The sequence below is a fragment of the Oryctolagus cuniculus genome, chromosome 8, assembly GCF_051225735.1.
Source record: "Oryctolagus cuniculus isolate XC-2025 breed Fujian yellow rabbit chromosome 8, ASM5122573v1, whole genome shotgun sequence".
Lineage (NCBI taxonomy): Eukaryota > Metazoa > Chordata > Mammalia > Lagomorpha > Leporidae > Oryctolagus > Oryctolagus cuniculus.
The window spans coordinates 129,529,425-129,553,173 of record NC_142874.1 but is presented as its reverse complement, the minus strand read 5'-3'; the positions used below and the strand labels follow the sequence as shown (position 1 = coordinate 129,553,173).

At 35.1% G+C, this 23,749-nt stretch overlaps 1 protein-coding gene across 14 annotated transcripts in view; it reads right to left on the bottom strand.

Moving 5' to 3' along the window:
• The window catches only part of EPHA5 (EPH receptor A5), a 366,701-nt gene that overhangs the window by 64,798 nt on the left and 278,154 nt on the right, over positions 1–23,749 (bottom strand). For 7 of the 14 annotated variants that reach the window (XM_017347528.4, XM_008267805.5, XM_089302710.1 and 4 more), the window contains one exon: positions 7,131–7,196. The exons of the other annotated variants lie outside the window; for them this stretch is intronic. In XM_017347528.4, the coding sequence (XP_017203017.4) occupies positions 7,131–7,196 (66 nt within the window). The remainder of the gene's footprint in view (positions 1–7,130; positions 7,197–23,749) is intronic. 14 annotated transcript variants of the gene reach the window in all.

Sequence of the window (23,749 nt, the reverse complement as noted above, 5' to 3'; positions counted from 1 at the left end):
CAGAGCCAAGATGGTAGACAAAGTATTTTCATCATAAATTTGGTTGAAAATCAATTGTTGTGTAAATAAGGTATCTAATATATACTCACTAACAGAGACTGCTCCTAGGTTACAACTCTAGCATATTTTAAATATCTTGTATATTTTGATAAACATTAAAAACTATTTTGTCATTTCATGGTATGCAATTAAATATGTATTAGAAAAACTGGACAATACAATTAATATATCATTATTTTTTAAAAATACAATTTCCTTTTCACATCAAGGAACTGGCAATTAATTGGAGAAGTTTAGCTAGTGCACTTTTTGAGTAAATTTGAAGTAATATACTTAATAGATAGAGAGTTCTTGGGCTAGGGAAAATACACAACAGGAACTGGGTGGTTTTTCAAATTTTATCCTTAACACTTGGATTCATTTGTCATTTAAGAGCCCTTAAGACATCTTGAATCACCTCACTGCAGTGAAATGGGGAGAAAAATCAAACACATGAAACCATACGGAAATCGTATTTGGTCTGTTCAGTAAAGATTTGAGGTATTTTATTGTATTTGTTCATAATTTTGCTAGGTGTTACATTATCCTTCCCATCTCTAATGTATGTATCCCTGGAGGAAAGCATTATTGATAGTTCTTTTTAACAGTGTTCCAAACACAACTGTGTGAAATTATCTTGAGATTTATGTTAAATAATACTACCAAAAAGTTTTGTAATTGGAATCTAAAAGACCTAAATGTATACACTTTCTTACAATTTACAACAGGAAATTAACATCTACTCCACCTTCAACTCTTCCAACTTCAAAAACAAAAACAATCGGCTTTCAAAATAGCCTTTATCTAAATAAGCTTCATGGATACTTAATTTGCATGCAAATTCCTCTTATGAACATGGAAATAAAACTTTGTATTATATCTAAAAATGATTTGGGAATACACTGGTGAGGAACGGTTAACATTTTATTGTGGTTATTAGTTGGGAAGGCAATGGAAAACAGTTATTTTTGACTATGGGCAACTCTGGAGTTCTAAAACATATACGGCTGTATGTTGCATTAACATATAAAATAAGTTCTGGAATTCCCCCCAAAGCATCATTAAAACAAGTCTCAACAAGATACAGCAAGTAAACTTGCAGCTGGCAGGACTGGCACTCCACAGCCGTTCAAGCTCACTAACAGAGCATTGCAGGAAGCCTGTTCAATCAGAATCATCTACTGTGCCTACTCCAGATGTATAATTTTCAGCAATGAGCTCGTCAAGAATATGGTATCCTGTACATAAATTATGTCATCCTGTACATAAATTATGCCTCCTACTTTGTGGAAATATGTTTTTTTCTGAATGAAAAAGAAAGCATCTTCATTTTACTTCTTATCACAATTTTAATGAGCTTTTAAATTATTGCACTAATATATCTGTAGTGTTTGTATTTAGGATAATAATCTTTTAATCATTTATACTCATATTCTTCCAGAAAACAATGTGGTTTAAGCTTTTAGAAATGAAGATGGGTATGAGAAATTATATTACATGAAGGCATAACTAACATCATTTAATTAATATTCAATAAAAGTCCCAGAAATGCTTGATATATAAATATCACAATTACCTTATGAGTGATTTAGAAATTAATTCATTTTCTAGCATACCTATTCTAAGGAGTTGGATAACACCACTTTGATAATAATAATAATACCAACCTTAAGAATTTGGTCCCAGCCATAACATCTAAATTTGAAACTTCCAAATTATATGAACTAGAAAACGATAATCTTTATGCATGCATGGAGATGCCAGTGAATAATTTAGTTCTTGGGCATAAATCTAGGGCTTGATAATGAGTTAAAGATATGAATGTCAAGCACTCCAGAGAACCAATGCCCAAAGAGTAATTGACTAAATGGCTCTCTAGTGGCCAATGTGGAAAGATGAACGAATAGACAGCCAAAGAGAATGCAAATCCTTGCTCAACAAAAGCCTCTGCAAAGTCAGATTTTTTCCCTTGCTTTACCTACAGAACTAAACACTGAAAGCTTTTTCACCTTAATCTAAAAAAAGGAGGAGTGGGACAAAATGGTGAAAGAGGAGTGTGTTTGTAATTCTATTTCATTGAGCACATGCAGACTACCTCAGAAAAAGGCACTACTAGTTTTTCTAGTTGAAATTGATTAAGAAATGCTTTTCCTATACTCAGAAAACTGTAGAAAAGTATTCAAAAGAATTACAGTACACACAATTTCTGTGTTTTACTTACTGAAAACGAAATACTCTTAATTTAGTATTTTTTAAAATCACATGATCTATTCAACGTGAGTTGACATAACAATGACCACAACCATTGCATATAGTATTATTCAAAAATTTTGCTCCTGGAGTATTTAAATAACGTTACAGCTTTTTGGAAAATACATTGACTTTTTCAAATCAGGATTCTCTCCAATTAAACAAAATTAGTTTTAATAAAAGTTCAGCTGATTGAGCCTCATAAACTAAAGATGTTTTTGCAAAGAATGAATGAAATGTTTAGATAACATCTTCAATAACAGTGTAGCACACATGAATTTGTACATCTTCCATTAATAAACTATTAAAAGTCTTTTTAGGCAAAATGTTCCTTAGCATTAACAGGAGTACCTGAACAATTTCAAATACTTCCACAAATTCACAGATTGATTTTAATCTATTTTCAGTGTTGAATTAAATTTTGACTTAGACTTCTGATTTAACAATATGTTTCCTAAATTATGTCATATGATTATAAGCTCTCCTTGTTTTTTTTTTTTTCTTTTTTTTAAAAATTTTTTTTTTTTTTTTGACAGGCAGAGTGGACAGTGAGAGAGAGAGACAGAGAGAAAGGTCTTCCTTTGCCTTTGGTTCACCCTCCAATGGCCGCCGTGGTTGGCGCACTGCGACCGGCGGCACCTCCAATGGCCGCCGTGGTTGGCCCACTGCAACTGGCGCACCGCGCTGATCCGATGGCAGGAGCCAGGTACTTATCCTGGTCTCCCATGGGGTGCAGGGCCCAAGCACTTGGGCCATCCTCCACTGCACTCCCTGGCCACAGCAGAGAGCTGGCCTGGAAGAGGGGCAACCGGGACAGAATCCGGCGCCCCGACCGGGACTAGAACCCAGAGTGCCGGCGCCGCAAGGTGGAGGATTAGCCTAGTGAGCCGCGGTGCTGGCCTATAAGCTCTCCTTGTTTTCAACCAGTTTTGTTCTAGTGCTGGAATGTGTAAATTCCTATTAATTATTACCTACTATATGGGTGCCTCCACTGGATTTTTCAGTCAGAGCAGGCTCACTTAATATCTCCTATCATCTGAGTTTCCCAATATTATTTAACAATAGGACTTTGGAATAGTTCACGGTTATATTTTACACAGCATACCTTCCATCAGAATTTAATATACTCTGCATTTCAATCAATCCTCACATCTGCTTTAAAATGGGGGTCTAAAATTGTTACAAGTGTCTAATTTCTATCCTTTAGCTCCCGTCCTGCTGTACAAAAGGTAAGAATGTTCCACATAAATCCTGGTGAACATCTTGTAATGTTGAATGAATAATGTCTGCAAAGTATGTGTGGAAATAAAAAGCAACTCACTTAAAATTTCAAGATGCTATAAATAAGACAGTTAAATAAAATTAAGCTACTAATTAACTTTAACATCACTAATACTCCTTTTTGCCAGAGAAATTGTTTTTTGCTTTACATCTCTGAAGAGAAATTTTAAAATATCTATTATAACAAGAGTTACAGTTCTGCTTATGTCTCTAGTCATAAATATATGGTAAGAAAATGTATTTAAAAATGAACTTGATTTTCTAAAGATCACAGAAGTGAACAAACTAAATATTTCCACATTCAAAATAGTGAACTCCCTTCTCCCTGTCATTTGAACGCCTCTGAAAAAGGAATAAATGAAATGAAAACACTGGAAAGCATGAAAACAGGTGAATGAGGGAAACAATCTGACATATGTTTGATATAAGAAATAGATGTCAGGACTCTGGGATACTTCATATGGACTCATAATTGTATTATACATATAAGTGTATGTATTGGTTTCTGTAAACATAAATTTAAGTAAATACTCAGGGATAACTGGGGACAATATTTTAGAAATTATACATCGTATTTCCATTTAAAAATCAACTAAACACTGTTCATTAGCAAAAACATATATTTTCTTTCAGTAGTGAAACAATGATTAGGTTCTCAAGCCAGTTGCAATGGCATAAAGGCAGTGACGACTGATAAAAGACACCTCTGTAAAAAACAGGGGCAATCCTAGAGACAGGTGCTGAATTTTATTCAGAAATAATACAGAACAGTGTCCATCACTGCATAGGTTTCAGTCAAAGCAGGGAGACTATTTGGAAAATTAACACCATGTTTATGGAGGCCACAACAAAGCAAGAAACTATAGGGACGAAAAATAACTTGAGGTAGAAGGATCAATGTTGGCAACGTGTGATCACAATTTTCATTTCATAAATGGAGAATTATATATTTTAAAAATAATAAAAATGCTGCTTACTGGTGGGAAACATGACAGACTAAATATCAAAACCACTGAGCCAGACAGAAGTTTTCATTTAGCCAGTTGTAGAATCAAGGGTCTCGATCAATGGATTTCAAATAATGTTCATTGGAACCTAGATTTCCATACGGTATCTCGAGGTATTTCTAAAAGCCAACATATGTACCAAAGGTTTTTAATGTATATGAGTCACCGTTAAGGTCAAAATGAATCAAACATATATTCATGAGTGATATTCCAATAAATGAAAACAATGAGATTCTTACAATCAAAATCAAACTGTCTGTTTATTAATGCTGATGACAGTGTTCCCTGAAAATTATTTATATAGTAATTGACAAATGCTAGTATAGTTACACATGCAAAATTAGGAACAAGATTTCATATTTCTTAGGATTTTACTGACTATAGTAGAAAAATGGTTCTTCTCAATAATTTGATTTCCATTAGGTAAAGTTTTTTTTTTTATCTCTAATGGTATATTCTAAACTAAAGCCAACTATACTGAAACAATGTTGTGACTTGAAATTGTAAAACAGAAGTTCAGCAAACAGTGATCAAAACATTTGCAACTTTCATTCTTCCAAAGTAATAATCTTAAACAATATTTTCATTGTCTAATTTACATATGCAAAATTAAAGTTTGTTTCTTTTGCTTTATTCAGTTTTTTTAAAATTAAGATTGCATTAAGAAAAATTTCTAGCTGGTCCATGAATCTTTCCATGAAGATTATTAGTCTTTTATTGAGTTCCTAAATGCATCTGTGACTAAATTTTATTTTGCACACACACATACATGTACACCCACACACATTACATGCACCCATATATATGCCTCCATAAGTCCTAGAATTATTCAAAGAAAGATATTAGAAAGAAGGTTTTTATCTTCAGTTTCCTGATGAACTCTCTGTGAAGGAACAATTTCACCTTTTACTATATAAACCTCCAAATAGTAGTTGTTAGTTGTGAAGCCAACTATGCAGTGGAAAAAAGGTATCACTTTTAAAAGTAAAAGCATATCAATCTAGCTAAACTTAGTCTTCAATTTCCTAAGCCAAGGACTCATACACATTCACACAGCCATCGAGGTACTTTTGAGTTTAGTTCTGGGTAGACATAGATGTCAATCTTTCTTTTTTCCTAAGATGATAAATTTTGCCTATATTGCTTCAATAAGAATTTATCTCTTAAAACAACTGTATTTGAAACTGAAGCAGAATAGGCAATTCAGCGACCATTTTTTTTTTTAGTTTTTCATAGTACAGTATAGAAAAGACCACAATACAAAGCCATTTAACATTTTAGCCACAGACACATTTCAGTTTTTATTTGCTCTGTCACTGAAGCTCCATGCTTCTAAGAATTTCCCAGACAAGTTAACTATTTTGAGATAAATTGATACTTTTATATTAGCTTTAAGTTTTTACAAATATGAAATTTGCAAAAGCTTGAGAGAAAGATCTCTGAATTATATCAGTCTGTGCTTGTTTACTCTCCCTTGTTCTCAAGAGATCACTGGTATACATTGCACCATTTCTCTCATGTGCACTTGAGTGACGCATTCACACACACTTTTTTTTCACACCTGCACACATTCACACACTTTATTTAATCAACAAAACTTATGCCTAGACAATACAAGTCACAACTTATAATGCATCTAGAAAATGTAATAATTCTCTAAGATGCATCTTGTATATTATCTTTTCTTTGTAGTTTGACAATGAATGACAACTCATTCCAATAGTGCAAGGAGTTAGAACCCTTAATCTATGAAGTAATCATCTGAAGTATTTAATTTTTACAGGGAGGTTCACCATTGTGTAGGAGTTCCTCTAAATCTGTGAATAGAGTTCTCTTCTGACTTTTACATTCCAGGCTACACTATTATATAATCCAGATGCATATTTAGGGTTTGTCTTCATAAATAATTGTGACTATCTCATTTAACCAGTGATTCCAAAAATGTTTTTTTTTTTTTTCACTTTACTGGTATCAAATTAGGAATATCCCTCCTACCATCAACAATAGTTCAGGCTTAATAAAATAAGGTAAAACATTTTAAATTGCACATAGTTTCCTTCCCCCATGCCATATATAGCCACGATAATTATGACAATAGCTGATTGCAGTCACGTTATGGTCATCGCATGGTTCTTGAAGATGGAGAAGGGGATTTCACCTTGACAGAAGTAGCACTTTATTTCCATGAGTGATATGGTTTTTACTAATGGAACAACAAAAACAGCGACATGTTAAATGCGGAACACATGTTAAATCTTACAGTGTCCTGGCTTTCCGTCAGAACCATGCTAACAGCCTCAGAAGAGAGGTATGAAAGCTTGACATCAGGATGATGTGCTGCTATGTACAGTGTTTTATTTGGAATAATCCACTGTGACGTCACTTGTCAGGCTTCACATCTGGGGACCAGTTTCACCATCTTCTTCTCACTGTTAGGGTGTACGCGTGTACTAACTGTTAAGAATGTACACAAATGGAGAAAGCAAAGGAACGCTGGCGGCGATACACAGAGGTGGACAGCACAGAGGAGTGAAAGCGGGAGGCACCACTAACCATATTAGGCTTGGATGGGCAACAGCGCACAGGGAAGAAGCCCTTCCACAGCCACATTCGCAGCAACTGTAAAGCAAACAAGAGAGCCCAAGATAAGGAAGAGATCCCAACCCCTGGAAGACAGAATCAAGACACTAAGAATTTATGCAGGTGTCTGCTTTGCTTTCCAAAAGCAAAAACCCCTAGATGCATGCAATCAAGTATTTTCCACATTACCTTTCAAGTTAAGAAGCATTTTACGGATTAAAAAAGTAGAGTTGCTCTAAGCAGTTTTCATTTCACTTAAAGTGATTACTTAGTAGGAAATATAACGAGCCACTATATTTTAATTCATTGTATATAATTAATAAAGACATACAAATAAAGAGGTAAGGCCATTTAAATATATCTTCCCTCAAAAATTCCCTCAAAATTTGCATTGGAAGACATTCTATGTAGCCCTTTAAATACATGTTTTGCATGTAGCCCACAAGTTTAGAGTAACAATGAAGTCTTCCTCATTAGGTTCACTGATTTCTTAGGTCAGTGGTATTACATTATCACAGTCAATGTTATGCTTATGTGATTTCTCCAATCACTTCTGGAAGGCTCCTGATATAAATTTTCATTTTCAGATTTTAAAACTGCATTTCCAAATATGTATTTTCAGACCTATTTGTCACATTAAAAGAAAGCAAACTTTATATTACAGGTATTTTTCTGGATATTGCAACGTTTGAGACTCCTTAAACTTTTCCATATATTTATAGCAAAAATAATCCAGAAAATACAAAGTAACTTATTTAATAAAATGCACTTTATTGATAGAAACCACATAACTGGCTGGCAGAATATAGTGAAGAAGTTATTTAGTGCTTCAATGCATTTGCTTTCAAGTATTTTTTCTGAATAACATTCACAATGATTTCAAGAGAACTGTAATGTGAACTCAGTTATGATACAAAATACTATGTCTTGGCTTTTGTATAAAATCTATTTGGGGCTTGAATTACTGGAAATGTATCTACTATGTTTTAAAACAAATAAGGAAAAGATAATAAAATTTAAACACCCAAACTGATGCAGACAGACAATATTTCCAAGTCAGACTCAAATGGGTCTTTTTCAAAAGAAAACATTGTTCCATAAATATTTTTGTAACACTCACAATGTCTCAATTTTTAGTAATATGAATTGAGATTTGGCTGTCACTCAAATGGAATATTAATAAACAAATGGGTACTAGAACAATTATTTTGAATTTGACTATCTATTAAAATATACTCTTAAAATTATGATAATTATTTTCCTCATAGAAATACTGGAAGTTGCAGTAACAGTATATCAAAATATTAAAATATTCAAAGACTACATTAAGCATCTGTGGAATATTCTGGACCTCTTGTATGTTATATTTCTTTGTATTTACACTTATTTCATTAATGTTGTTAAGATTTACTATACTCCTACATGAGTTCATTTTCCTATTGCTTCATTCTTATCACAGCACTCAGATCAAGGTTAGGAAAACCACAGCACACAGGATAAATCCAGCCACCATTTGTTTGCAAAATGCAATCTCATTGGAACACAGCCAGGCCCCTCCTTCTTGCTCAGACTCTTGAGTGCCAGTGTGGCTCAGTGAAGCAGCCGTGACAGGGACTGAACTGCCTGCAGAGCCGAGGCAGTAGCTCTCTGGCCCCACCGAGGAACTGTACCCTCCTTTCTTGTACTATTAGTTTCTTGAAATGAGGATGACTCCTTGATCTTTCTTCTTTCGGTCACAATTTAAGCATGCGATGAATGACACTTGTTAAGTGGCCAATGTTTCACTGTAACTGCTATTAACAGAACAATTACCTCAATTTACTGATATCTGACACAGAAACTTCGCATACATATGTCCATTTCAAACAGCACAGTTCCAACTCAATAAATAATAAATAATGTTTGATTGTTAATGAGCGTATTCAGTTGGATTTTAGTGAGAAAAGATGATGATGTCTGCTCAAGCAGTCAAACCATCCTTGTAGATGAAAGTGTGTGCATAGTTTACAAACGTATACAGGACTGTGCTGGAGAGCGTGCTCATTGCTCTCTGGCCATTCCCTAAAAGGATTTGTCTAATACTCTGTTGGACCTGCATACTCAAGAGACCCATTAATTATTCCAAAGAAAACAGAACATTTTTTCAGTTCTCTCAAATTAAAAAAAATTAGTGAGACCTGTGTCTTACCAATTAGTACACACACACACTCACACACTCACATGCAATTCACTGTAATATCAAATTGACATTTTAGTTCTGAAGAAAGCATTAAGAAAGAACTAAATCACCTTACCTATCATTAGAATTCTCCTTAACACTTTCAATAAAATTCATTCAAAAATCCTGATACATGTAAAATCAAGCACTTCTTCTCTGATTTTTTCTTAATCATTGTTATAGATTTTATTGATATTAGATTTTCTTTGTCTTAGCCTGAATAAACTGCCCTGGGTAACTCAGTGAACTCTTCTTTGTCTAGGGTGACAGCGGTAGAGTAGTGATAACAATGGATCTTATAGCACAGGTTTGTGGAAATACAGTGAGAGAATATGTATATTTCACTTTGAACAGATTCTTACACATCAAACATTTTGGGTAAAAAGCGGTTGCTGTTACTCTCAGTAACATTATAATCAGTAGTATAGAATAGAATCTCATTCTCTGGACAGAATTTTTTTCATGACTCATGTGATATTACCATCCTAACTAATCGTATTTATAATATAAATGAATAATTATATTCACTTCAATTCATATAAATAGTGAATGTAATTAAAAATAACTTTCTACAAAATATGTTTTCTAAGAATTTAAAAGATCAGAGCATCTGTGGATTAATATGTGACTAAGAAAATTCAAACTGAAGTCCCTTTTCTAGAAACATCTGAAGTGGATTAACAACCCCCAAACAAGTTTTCTGGAATCAACTCAGAGAACGCTGTTACAGTAACATCTCAGCACCAGGTGGTATAAGGCATAGTTTTTCCTCAATCAATCAATTCTCAGATAAGTGCAGGCTGAAAAGCCTTACAACTCTTGGAGATAATTTAGAAATAGAAACCAAAATGTGCTAGAAATAGCAACCAATCTAATTTCTGTGAACTACAGTTCAAAGTGGGGTACATTTGCATTCCCATCAGTTTTTAGCACCTGGAACTCCGTAAGTAACTGCATGAAGCTATTACAAGATCATTATTATCCAAGTTTAAAATAGGTAAGCACTTCCTGGCTTATAATCAAACACTGTTGGTCTCTGTTTTAACAGGATATTTCAACATGTCCTTCAGAAGATAAAAATATGATAACATAAGCTTTCCAGACCTGGTGTAGATTTGAATGAAATTACTTTAGCCAGAGCTTTCTGAAAGGTGTATATATGTATGTATATGGTGTAACTGTAAGAGAGAACCTCCCCCCAGCAAGCAAGGCCATTATACCTCCAGGGGAAAGATTCTCAAAGGTAGTAGATCAGGGAAGCAAAACCACAGCCCATGGATACATGATGACTTAGATTCTTAAACAAGAGATCAGACAAGTGGATAAGAAAAACACTAACATGCTCATAGATAAATGAAATGAAGGCAGGAAGAGTAATTTCACAAAAAGAAATACTCGGAAAATATTTTCCCTTTGTTTGTAAACAATGGGGGAGCTGAGACTATAATATTACCTTGTTTACTGGTTTTAAACTGAAATAACCAGGAATGAAGGTTCTCATTGAGCCAATGCCCTCACTCAGGGCAGATGGGATAGATCCTTTAGAAAACAACACATATGAGCCCTGACTTTTCATAGTTCAGCAACAGTTCTACTTCATAAGAGTGAGAAAGCAGTACATAATCAGGAGAGACCCTTCAGACGTTAAAGGATGATCTTTTTCCTGGGCAGGTGGGAATGAGGCAGTGGGAATGCAGCTGCCACACTGCCCTCTGGCTACCAGGGGAAGCCCCCACCACTATTCTGTGTCTCTGAGCTTCAGTATTTAGCAGCTTAGATCTGCTCAGTGCATTTTCAAACTAACAATACATTCAGCCTACGCTTGCTTTATAACCATGTTAAATTGAGAAGCATCTGTACAGTAAAATGTATCAAAGATCATCATGGTGCTACAAAAACAGTGAAGAACATGAGGTCTGTAGTCAAACTAGAAGTAGGCCTGGATGTATTCATTACTATAGGTATGGCTTTGGGTTGAACAGTTATTGATGAAAATGAGGTAATAACACTATACCACAAAAGGTTGAAGAATGGCTTAATAACACACATAAAATTCTCTGTGCTGTTCTGTGATCACAGCACTTAAAAGTTTCTAACTGATATTACTGTCTTAGCACAAAGAGTGGGATGAAAATAATAAACACGAGGCTGGACAAATATTTTAAAGGAATTAAATAAACAACATAGTAAATGAATACAGGAAACAAAAACATTTGTGGAGTCGATGAAGCAATGAGATACTAATTTTTTGGTATAAAATAAATGTAGAAGTTACCTATGGGTGAGGGGATGGGAAGAAATACACTATAGTATTAACCTCTTTAAATCAGATAAAACTGAGTGTGAAGAGAAATAAAATGATGGAACAAACATAACAAACCTCTAAGATCTACTGTTGTAGTGTTACATTAAATATCATTATGGGAAGACTTTTAGTTTTGTTTTTGTTAGGCCATTTCACTTCAGAATTTGAGTACAACAATAAAATAATTGAAACAATTCCAACTGTGCTGATTTCTGCAATACACTTTCACCATTTACCAGTTTTAAAGTGAGAAAACTAATTAAAATGTATAATTAACATTCACAACATGGGAAACTGGGGAAACTGTCCACTGTCATTAATACTGACGATGTTAACTGTGTTATACATTTGTTGAGGTATCCCATGATGCTCTGCTGCCACATCCAGAATGTCCACATCTCTATGAAATCCCAGGTTGACATCCTGACCTCTGTAGTGGTATTACAGGTGATCAGGTTGTGAGGCATAGCCTCCAGCGAGGAAATCAGGGCTCCCTCTCCAAGTGTCCTTGTCCCTTTTTGATTATGTGGACAAGAAGAAAGAACTGCCTGCAGGCCAGGACAGCCCTCATCAGGATCCAAACAGACCAGCTTCTTTTAAAAAGCATTTACTAACTGGGGCTTGTGCTGTGGTGTAGTGGGCTAAGCCTCTGCCTGTGGCTCTGGCATCCATATGGTCACTGGTTTGTGTCCCAGCTGCTCCTCTTCCCATCCAGCCCTCTGCTGATGGGCTAGGAAGGCCGTGGACTCTGCACCCATTGCGAAACCCAGAAGAAACTCCTGGCTCCTGGTTCAGATGGGCCCGGCTCCTGCCATTATGACCGTTTGGGAAGTGAACAGTGGGTGGATGATCTTTCTCTCCATCTCTCCTTTCTGTCCCTGAGTCTGCCTCTCAAAACCATAAATCAATCTTTACAAAAAGTATTTATTATTTATTTAGAGAGACAGAGAGGGGGAGACAGAGACAGAGATCTCCCATATTCTGTGAACTTAAAGCCCTTCTAAAATTTACAGCTGACTTCCTGATGATGTAGGGCTAAAACTGTAAAGCAATCTTTCATATAATTCTAGCCCTTAGTAGTAAAATTTTCTAAAGCATTAAAGGATGGGTAGCTTCATAATATTCAATGTCCCAAACTCTACTATATATAGATATTTTTAAGATTTATTTATTTATTTTGAAAGTCAGAGACTCAGAGTGGGAGGGAGGGGGAGAGAGAGAGAGAGAGTGAGTTTTTCCATCTGTTGGTTCTCACCCTTCTCTCCCTAGAGGCCCGCAATGGCTAGCACTGGACCAGGCCGAAGCCAGGAGCCAGAAGATTCTTCCAGGTCTCTCACTTGAGTGGCAGGGGCCTAGGTACTTCAGCCATCTTCAGTTGCTTTTCCCAGGCCATTAGTAGGGAGCTGGCTGGAAACTGGTGCCCATATGGGATACCTGCTTTGTAGGCATCGGCTTTACCCACAATGATACAACGCTGTCTTTTCTGTTATATTATTTAAATGCATATTTAAAATAGACAATAAATCATATAAATAACTGAGGTAAACTACACATGCTTCAAGAATTTATAAAACAAACAAACCAAAACTCTACTAAGTGTCCCACTTAATGTTTTAAGGACAAAGTCACAATCAAATACTCACTTTAATGTTGGGATCAAAATCTCTCCTAATTTTTTTGTGGAAAATAACTACTAGGACCTAAAAATATCAAACTAAATGAAAGAAAAAAGAAGACAAGGTGAAATAGATTTAGACTGCGAAGCAATTGCTTTTTCCCCAATCTATACTTTAACGATAGTTCTCTGTACTTTCCTTGTTCCTTCATTGCAGTGGGCCAGGCATGCTTACAACACATTAGCTTCTTCTCCCATGAATGCCACAATGTAAAGGGATTGATGTAGCAAGCAAACGTTATTGAACCCTTTAAATACAGTTTGCTTATTCCAGCATATAATTGAACTCAAAACAAATTTCATGAAATATTAACCACCTTTTGTAAACATTTTGTAGACACAATTATTGTCTCTATTAGCAAATATTGACTGAGAATCTATGTGCTACCTATTCTTTAAGAATGGAGAAATCATGTATTAAGAATTTTCTACCTCCATATAATATAGTTGTTCAAAAGCTGGATACAGATTAGATTCTGCAAGGGAGCTTGTAAGCAAAAAACAAATTAAAAACAATGTCCAGTCCTTACCTTTTAGCAATTAGGTAAGAACAGGTTGATCTTGGAACCCAAACATCACTATTTTTCAAAAGCTCTTAGTTACTTTCTAAATTCTCTTCAAGCTAAAAACTACAGATCCAATATATACTCAATGAATAGTTACTGCATTGAGTGATGTGTCTTACAACAGTCTTAGGGGAATTTACTTAATGAATGAAAAGGGAAAGGTTTGTAATTAGCATATAAATGATCTGCATGCTAATACAAACTTCTAAAGTGCCTGTAGGTGCTTAAAAACAATTTGTTCTCTAGTAAGTACTTTAAATAATTCTCCAGTAATTTGTTTACAATGTTAATTTGTATTATATACAAATGACAACTGGTTTTGCAAAGTAACTAAACTTCATTGTATCTCCTATTAATTTAAATCACAATTGTTCCCTTTAATACTTTAAAGATTTATTTTAACTTTAAGTTTAGTGGTCTTTAAAATTATTCTGTTCTTTTCCGTTCTATATTTCAATACTTGGTACTTGGATTTTCTAGGAGTCATAAAATCTCAAACAATAACTAAAATTATCTATATTCAACATCCCCATTTTGTACTTCTGAGCTATTGGACCATAGACTTAAATTCATGTAAAAGCAAAATCCAATTTTCTGCCCAGACTTGCAAGGAAAGAATCTTGAAGAAGTGGTGAATATTTGAAATACAATATCATTCTTTGTGACCTGTTTTAGAGCTAGATTATATCAGAGCTATACTACATTTAATATAACGTGTATGTAATATAGTGATGCTCCTCATACTGACATTTCAGTTAATGACAGAACATATGAGGGTATGGATTACACAGCCCAGATGTGAAGTAGGCTATAAACCACACAGATTTGTATAAATGCACTCTCTTATGCCTGTACAATGAGGAAATCAACAAATGTCATCTATCAGGACGCAGATCTTTCGTTAGGTAACCCATGATAAGGTGCTGAAATTACACACACATATACACACACATACACACAATCAGGGGCAATTCTAATAAGAAATTAAAGATATGATTTCTTCTTTGCTTTCCCATACAATTTTCTGAAATTAATACAAGCCTCCTGGACATGAGATTGTGGCAAAAATAATGGGTCAGAAAGACATATGCCTTCCCATAGGAATCTTAAATTTTCTCTCTTGAAAAATAAAAAACCATTATCACTACTATCACCACAAAAACTAAAAAGGCCAAATATTAAGAAAATCTTACTTATTTTCACTGGAGGCAGGAGGAGCAGGAGGGTGGAGGGGAACAACCCATCACGAGATGTTTTAAAAGCTGACGAAATCCTTCTGTGGTTTTGAGAGCACACGTTTCACAAAGTTCACCACAGAGTCTGTGTCCCACTGGAGGATTCTCCAGGGCCGCCCTGCTGCTAACATCAGTACTTCTGTAGGAGTCATGGTACTCCCCTGCTAACTAGCTGTACTCACATGTAAATGATCTGAGCATTTGGGAACCTCTTCCTCCCTGAGTGTTTAAGAGTAGGAAACACAGTGTGGGGAAAGCAGGAAGAAAGGTGTGCCTTTAAAATTTTTAAATGCTTTATGAATGAGTCATAATCTGAAACAAAAAGAGACAGACAACATAGAAGTCATGCATTCCCCTGAAACAGCAATGAAAACAAAACTGTTTTAAACTCTATCATGTGCCGTAAAAATATCACACCCAACGATGAAAATCTCGAGTGCTTATGGGTGTGAAAACTAACTTCGTTATGTTTAAAAGAACAGTTTGTATATGAGAAAGTGCATATCATCAACCAGGCAGGAAGCAATGGGTGATGAGCCTAAGGATCATCAGTAAGGACTGTGGAAAGCCTGCGGGCTGGGCTAAGGAGTGGCAGGAGACTGGACACGCTGTGTGCATCCATGCCTACGTGCCTCCTCTATCGTCCTCTCAAACCTCTCAGGTAACGTTTGTCTTCATCCGCAAGGTGCACACAGCTCAAATCAATCATTTCTGTCACAATATTTCTATACTCACTCTGGCATGAATAATCGTATCTTATATCCTCACACCAATTTGTTCTCAATTCTCTCCAAATAGCCACAATCTATAGCAACCAGTTCAGGAAGCCAACCCATGACCCATGTAATCACTGGACCAAGTAGTCAAGACTTGCTAACTGCCAGCTTCCCTTGTTCTTGTCCCCACTTCTAAATTAGGACCAACCAAAGGGAGCCGAATCCCCTGGGATGCTCTGATTCCAGCTGGCCCACTTTCAGCTTCCCCAGGCCAGCAAGCTCCGATCAGGCCATACACAGAGCCTTCCCTTTTTTCCATCATAGAGCTTTCACCCTATCCAGCCTGCTTTTAAATCTCTGCCAAATTCAAGAGATGTTGGCTGACTCCCTTCTACTGCACGCTCCGGAAAAATATAGCTCAAATTTGTTTTCATCGTGGTGGCTTCAGTTTATTTCCACAGAAGACAGCTTTACTTCGTCAGTGAAGGGAAAAGCCAAAGATTCATTTGTGCAATCAAGCACCATCTTAGTTCTGTCTGAATCTTGGGATTCTGTTTCCAGCAGGCTGCTGCCTATGCTAAGCAGACATCAATTACCTTCTAACTAGAAGCCTAAAGTTACTAGAAGCTTCTTCCATTGAACTTCTGCCTCCCTCTCATTTCACAGCTGAATTAGGTCTCTCTCTGAGACCACTTGGAGAAGAGCACGTGACTTTAATGACGCACCTGCAGTGTGCTCAGCTATTTCAGGTTTTAATTTATTTTGAGAAAAGTAGAGAGAAAATGTTCCAGCAGATAAAGTTGCAAAAATGTGATGCTAATTTTGCCAGCTTAAAAAAAGTAAGACTAATAGCAAGGCTTTGATGATAACATGGGTTTTAAAAGCTCATTTGTTTTAATAAAAAACAGTATTGATTAAAATAGGAGTGAGTTCCAAAGAAGATAAATAAGTCAAAGAAACAAGACAATCATGTAATTCCTTATTTTTTAAATTCTTTCATGATGAAGTCAGTAGTTGAAGCACATCTACCAGCAATAAATATTTAAGGTGGAAAAAATCAAAAGGACTAAGGTTTCAACAATTATTTCACTTTCAAATAATAAAAGTAATTGTGAAAGCATATTGAAATTACCAAAATCCAATGTATGTATGTATTTTTGGGTTAACATAAAAGTGTTAAGATAACTGATTATATGGTAATGAGTTAAAATGAAGCTAGATGCTACATTTTCATGTCAAACTATTCATATTCCACATAAGCACACTCTGTTTTCTATAATTATTGACTACTAGTACCAAATAACATACTTTAGTAATTATAAATGTTTAAGAGTAAATATTGTGATGATGATGATAAATTGGAACTAATCCATACATTTACACATATATTGTATAACTGGTTAATTATGGATTAAGCTGCTTTGTACAAACACGTGTAAAAATATATTGTGTACAAAATGCTCAAATGAAATATTTATAATTCTAATTATTTATGATCCCCAATAAGAATTCACCTGATCAAACATGAATAAATATTTCAACATTACAATATTTAAACTCATATGATACTACTACAAGCTAGACAAACTAACAGGATACCTTTGATAGCCCGGACCCAATTTGGAGACAAAAATATCTATGAATACCTTTATTTGAGTTTTGGGGGCTCAGTGATAAAATACTACACACTTGCATAAATTTGTGAAAAATATAAACTCAAATTCCCAAACAGAATTACTATTTTAAAATGCAAAATATTATTCTGGAGACAAGATTTGACCCTTTCAATAATACATCTTTACTATATCAAGGACTAAAATCCCCCTAGCCTATAGTTAAAGAGACTGTATATGCGGTTTACAAAATAGGTAATAAAATTGCTAATTACTATATTTTCCCTTATATATAAATGAACCTATTAAATCTTGAATATAAAAAAGAAATGCAATTGAAAACACAGAGCTGTTTTTCTCCTATTAAATTAGTAAACATTTACTAGGTTGCACACTACCAGGCAATTTAATGCCTGCTGGGAATGCTGTCTAGTATAAAGATTTAACAGCTGTTTGTCAATATGTATCAACAATCTTAAAATAATTGTATCAGTTTACCTAACTGTAAACTAGATGACCATATTCTAATGTTTAAAGACATTAAAGACAGAAATAGTAACAAAAGAAAACACAAATCCTTTCTAAAACAACCCCAGAAAACTAAATGAGGAAAACATGTAAGAAAGTATTTGCTCTTAAAATATTTTCAGTTACTCAGGTATATTTTATGTGATAATGTTAAATGAAATGAAATGAAGAACCAAACTATATTATGAACTCAATTTTAAATATAAAACAACTTAAATATGACAAAGTATTAGTAGTGATTGTCATTCATATTTGCATGACTTTTCTTTGTACATTTTGTCTTATATGTTCTTTATGATTTTTAACCAAAAAAACTAGCCTAAAGAAAAGAGCAGCTAGAAAGAAGTCAGATCAATCAACTTAATCATGCCAACTTTGTAAAATGCAATGTAAAACACACACTGAAATGTACAGAAAAGGGAAACTTACAGGAGCAGGGAGCAGAAAGAGTACCCAGTAACATCAGGGAGTGACCGATAATCTGACATCCAAGGAGAGGTTGGAATCCAGCTATCCTTGGATTGTGCGATCTGTATAACTGTGTGTATGGAGTTACATTGCAATGACTGGGTAGGCGGATGGAAGCAAAACAACGATTTTCACTTCAGGACCAGTGGTGTCCCAGGATCCCCCTCAGAGATTTCCAACCTGGGTTATCTGAATCCTCTAATTAGAGTGGGGCTTTTCACGGGTTTGGAAGAGTCGGTACTGTGACTTTGGGTCCTGATGAGACCTAATGAGTTAAACTGCACAGGCCCCATTCAGATATGTGGAATGTCAGCAGGGATTTCTTCTCATTTCAATTTTTTGGTTGAACATTCAGAAGCCCTGAGGTTCAAGCAGAAAGATACTGGATGGTAAAATAGATATTTACTTGGAATTAAAAAGTCTCTATTTCCCTCTTGGACTTGCAGCGTGATAATACACAGCAGCACAACTTTGGAATGATGAATTATAAATTGTTTAGACTCTAGAGAAGGCCAGCTTTTAGGTTTTTGTTGTTGTTGTGTATTTGTTTGAAAGGCTGAGTGAGAGTGAGAAAGAGAGAAAGGAGAGAGAGAGAGAGAGAGAATATCTTTCATTTGTTGGTTCACTCTCCAAATGACCACAACAGCTAGGTCTGGACCAGGCCAAACCAGAACCAGGAACTCCATCCTAGTCTCTCATATGGGTGGCAGGAGCCCAAGTACTTGGGCCATATTCCAGTGTCTTCCTAGGTGCATTAGCAGGAAGCCAGATTAGAAGTGGAGAAGCCAGAACTGGAAACACATTTTCCAACTTACAGCCATGAGCCTAGTTAATGATGGCAGTATGTTCTGAAAAATGTGTCCCTGATCAATTTCATCATGTGCAAACACTCTGGTATGTACTTAGACAAAGCTAGATGGTGGAGCCTACTGAACACCTAGGCTTTTTGGTCAAATCCATTGCTTCTAGGTCACAAACCTGTATAGCATCTATTCTCCTGAATACCAAAGGCAATTACAACAATTATTATATAAAAATATATATATTTGTATATATAAACCAAAAAGGTACTGTAAAAATAAAACATCAGCGATTTTTCAGCTTCATATGGGACCACCATCATATACAGGGTCCGTCCTTGTTTGAAGTGTAGTTAATGACTACTAGAGAAGATGTGAATCCAGAAGACCACTATAGATACAATTGAAACAGGTGGAACAGGACTAGGTAAGAAAAAAGCAGATATGGACATAAAAATCAAGAAGGCCCTGTGTGTTACAAACCATGCAAGTGATAACAAATGTCGATTTCTGGTTTCTAAAATATTTTTCTTTCCAAAATATTTTTCACAAGAGAACAATCGTCAGCATCACCTGGCATGTGAATACTGAATTCATGCTGATTTGATGAAGCCTTGTTAGATTTAAGTGCACCTTTTTCATGACAAGATAGATTAGTCATTTCAATAGCTAACTTTCATCTTAAAAGTTTTCTGAGGGAAACAGAACCTATGGTATTTACTGAAATTGCAGCAAATTAAGAAAGTCAGAATAACTGTACTTTTAATGTCACTAACTAGATAAATAGTTATATTGAATTTGAAATCCTTCAAACTATAGTATTACAGCTGTGGCATATTTGACCTTTTCATAAACAATATTAGGTCTGAGGGCTTATAGTGAGATTCCAGCATATTCAGGAAAATTAACATTGGTAGATGCAATATTCAACTCATCCTACATTATTAGAAGTTTTAAAGATTCTTCTTTGACTCTTGGTTCTATAGTTGTATGAGTACCATTTACAGTCTGATATATAATATGTGAATTTATTAAATATTTAATGGGTAATATGAGCATTCATATTTTACAATAGGTATCAGTGTACATTCATTACTATATATTAAACAGTGAGTGTATCAAACAATTGAGTTGTTAAACAACCAAAGATACATGACTTTAAACTGAACATAGATAACAGATTTTTTGATATTTTAATGTTGGTAAAACGTACAAATCATTTATGGATAGAATCAGTCTTAACAAACGCTATTAAATTTGCTTCAGGAAAATCAAATGAAATAGGCCTGCTGGTGTCAGAATAACAGTAGCACCCCTAATACAGAGGGATGGAGAATTTTCAGAGGTGTGTACATGTTGTTTGTGCGGTACAGGGTACTGTTTGAATCTACTTCAATGGTCAATTTGAAGGAACACTAAAAGAAATTATAAAGTTTGTCTGAACATAGCACAAGAAAATGTGTGAGAAAGAAAGCTTTCCTGGCCTGACTTGATACGTTCTTGGTTTTAGGACAGAAAGTAGACCTGTGAGTAGCTAATGGAAAAAATAATGTCTGCACTAGTTTTTTTGCTACCATAATGAAATATCTAAAAGAGTCTTCTTATAAATAAAGGAAAAAGTTTATTTCACATGGTTTTGGAAGTTCAAGAACAAGATTGGGTAGCCCTACCGGCTGGTAACCAGTGAAAGTGGTAGATGGCAATGTCATGACATTGGAGGAATAATCACATTGCAAACCAAGAAGGCAAGAAGAGACTGGTTCCAACTCAACTTTTATGAGTACCCATCTCACACTAATTCCCTTAGGAAAGCACGCATGCTCCCAGAGGACTAAAGACCTTCCAGTGGGTGCACCTCCTAAATATCCATATTGGACCAATTTTCCACACTAGTATCATTAGTAATGGTTCTAAGCATGAGTTTGGAAACCATAGTCTATTCAAACCATAGCAACATCATAACTATATTTCTAATATCTCAATTATAGTATTTATATATTTTTATTTTATCCATAATAAGAAATTTCAAAATCTCAACAAGCATTCTGGCTACAGAGAATGCTCTTCTAAGGAGCTAGTCAATTCTTAGACGTAGCGGAGGGATTATCATGTTAAATGCCTTGGATTAAAAAAACTAACCCATTCAGAACCATACCTCTTCCATCCACTCTGTACCCTCTGTAGGCAATACTTTCTCTGCCTTAATCGTCCCTGCCCTGGCTTATCAGAATGAGTCAGTCCTAAACTATTTGCCCTGCTCTGCCTTGCATTTACCACAGAAACCACAATTTAGGTCCTGGTTCTGACTTTACTCTCACTCCTCTTTTGCTTCCAGACATAAATCCAGTGTTTTACCCTGTCTACATAGGGTGTCATATCTCCTCTTTCTAGGGCCCACGAGTACAGTAAACTGTTATTCTGAGATGTTTCTGTATTTCTCCTTTTGCTACTAGATGATTGACCTTCATATAATATATACAGGAACTGGAACAAATAATGGATATAGGGTTCCCAAAACCAAACCTTAATCTTACAAAGAGAAAACAGCTCATTAACAAAAACAACAACCCTGAAAGAGTCACCAAACCACAACTAAAACCAACTGAGGTTATCTGTAATACTTATGGCAACAAGATATGGAATGTGTATCAACTAGTGAAAGCACACATATGTCAAAGATCTGAAATACAAAAGTATGATACTTTGTGAAATTCAAAAGTCAGAGGATTAAGAAGTACCAAAAGAAACAAGGAGTGAAACCTGGTAAAAGAATTTTGGTAAGCAAGATTACTGGGATTTAATATGCTACTGTTAGTATCACAGTCATCAGATGTACCTGAAGTCACTCCTTCCATTGACATAATAAGAATTCAACTTTTCAAGAATGAGTTGTTAGAAGCTTATCTTTTTTTTTTTTTTTTCTGGTTCATGCAGGTCTTTCAAGGCACAAATCTTGAATACATATGACTTTCAGCTGGCATTGAAAATCATTTGGGACATTTTGCTTCATTTTTCAGCAATGAGTATACTCCTAACATGGCTCAGAAAATTAACTGATTTTTTTTTTGTTGTTGTTGTTGAATAGATGTTCTACCCTTTGACACAGGACAGTGCTATTGATTTTCATTGCGGAGTCAGGTATCGGGTTCCTGTGAGAGCCTGCATTATTGTCGACTCTGAAAGATGTGGTAAAATTCCCAGAAACCAGCAAGGTCTTCCCCAGAGCCCTGGATCTTCTGAACACGCCAGCTGCTCTCGATTTCAGGTGGGGATCACATTCTTACAGAAATGGAGCTTCGAGCAAATGGAACTTAAGAGAAAAAGTGTATTTTGTTCTTGTGGTTGGGCTTTTGACCTGCCCTTTGCTTCCTATTAGCTGAAATCTAAGAGTGTCTACATTCTTTACTAAAATAATTTGCATTGCTGCCAATCAACATGAGCCTTTTGTCTCCAGGACCAGGAAGTTTTCCTTTTGAAAGGTTTTCCTCAGTGAAACTGCCTGAGAGTTATGCTGATTTCCATGCTTCCTCTGTGAGAAGCTTCAGCTGGGATATTCAATAGTGTTGAACAATTGAGATGGTAACCCTTCTAGGCTCAGTGTCCTAGGACAACTGACTTCCCACACTAGGCCATTAGTTACTGCTATGCCTCTAGTATTTCTGGCATTATTCTGCCCTGATCTCCATTTTTCAGTCATTAATAAATTATGATATGCTCTATAATTATTTTTGATTCAGTCTTTGAAGAAAAAATATGTAATCACAAGAAAATAAAAGGGATTACAAACCTCAGATACTAACCCAATACACATGTCTGGATTTATTATTGTTTTATAACATCACATCTATTGTTAATTCATATAGTGCAGAGATTTAATGAGCTCTTGGATTACATGTGCAATTAGAAATATTGGTCTATCATTTAAAAATAAAAGCATCAGAGTAAAATATTTTCATAAATTTTTACTTATAAAAAGAGAAACCATATTATCCTAGTTATATTAAAGATGACAAATACATCAATGGATCCATGACACTCCCAACCTACAGAAAATTAGGAGGGAAAGATCAGAAAGCTTATGAAAAATACATATTACTGGAAAATATTTGTTTTGTATCAAAAATAAATATATTTTAAATATACTTTCCATGAACTTTTTGAATTTCCCTAGCACAAATATTTTTATCTACATTATTATATATAAAAGATATTCCTGCCTGATATACCAGGTACGTCATGACATTGGCACAAGTGGGTCTACACATCCAATAAAGCACAGTGTAAGTCAATGAAGATTTCTTAACTGCTATGTAGTACTTCTTGAAAATCATTCCATGTATTTTGTGACAGCACCAAAAAGTGTTTTATTTAGAGAATGCATATTTATGGGTTGGGCATTCTATTATGCTTCTGTTATAACTGCTAACATGTTTAACCTTCTAAACTATCAACATTAATATGCATAAAT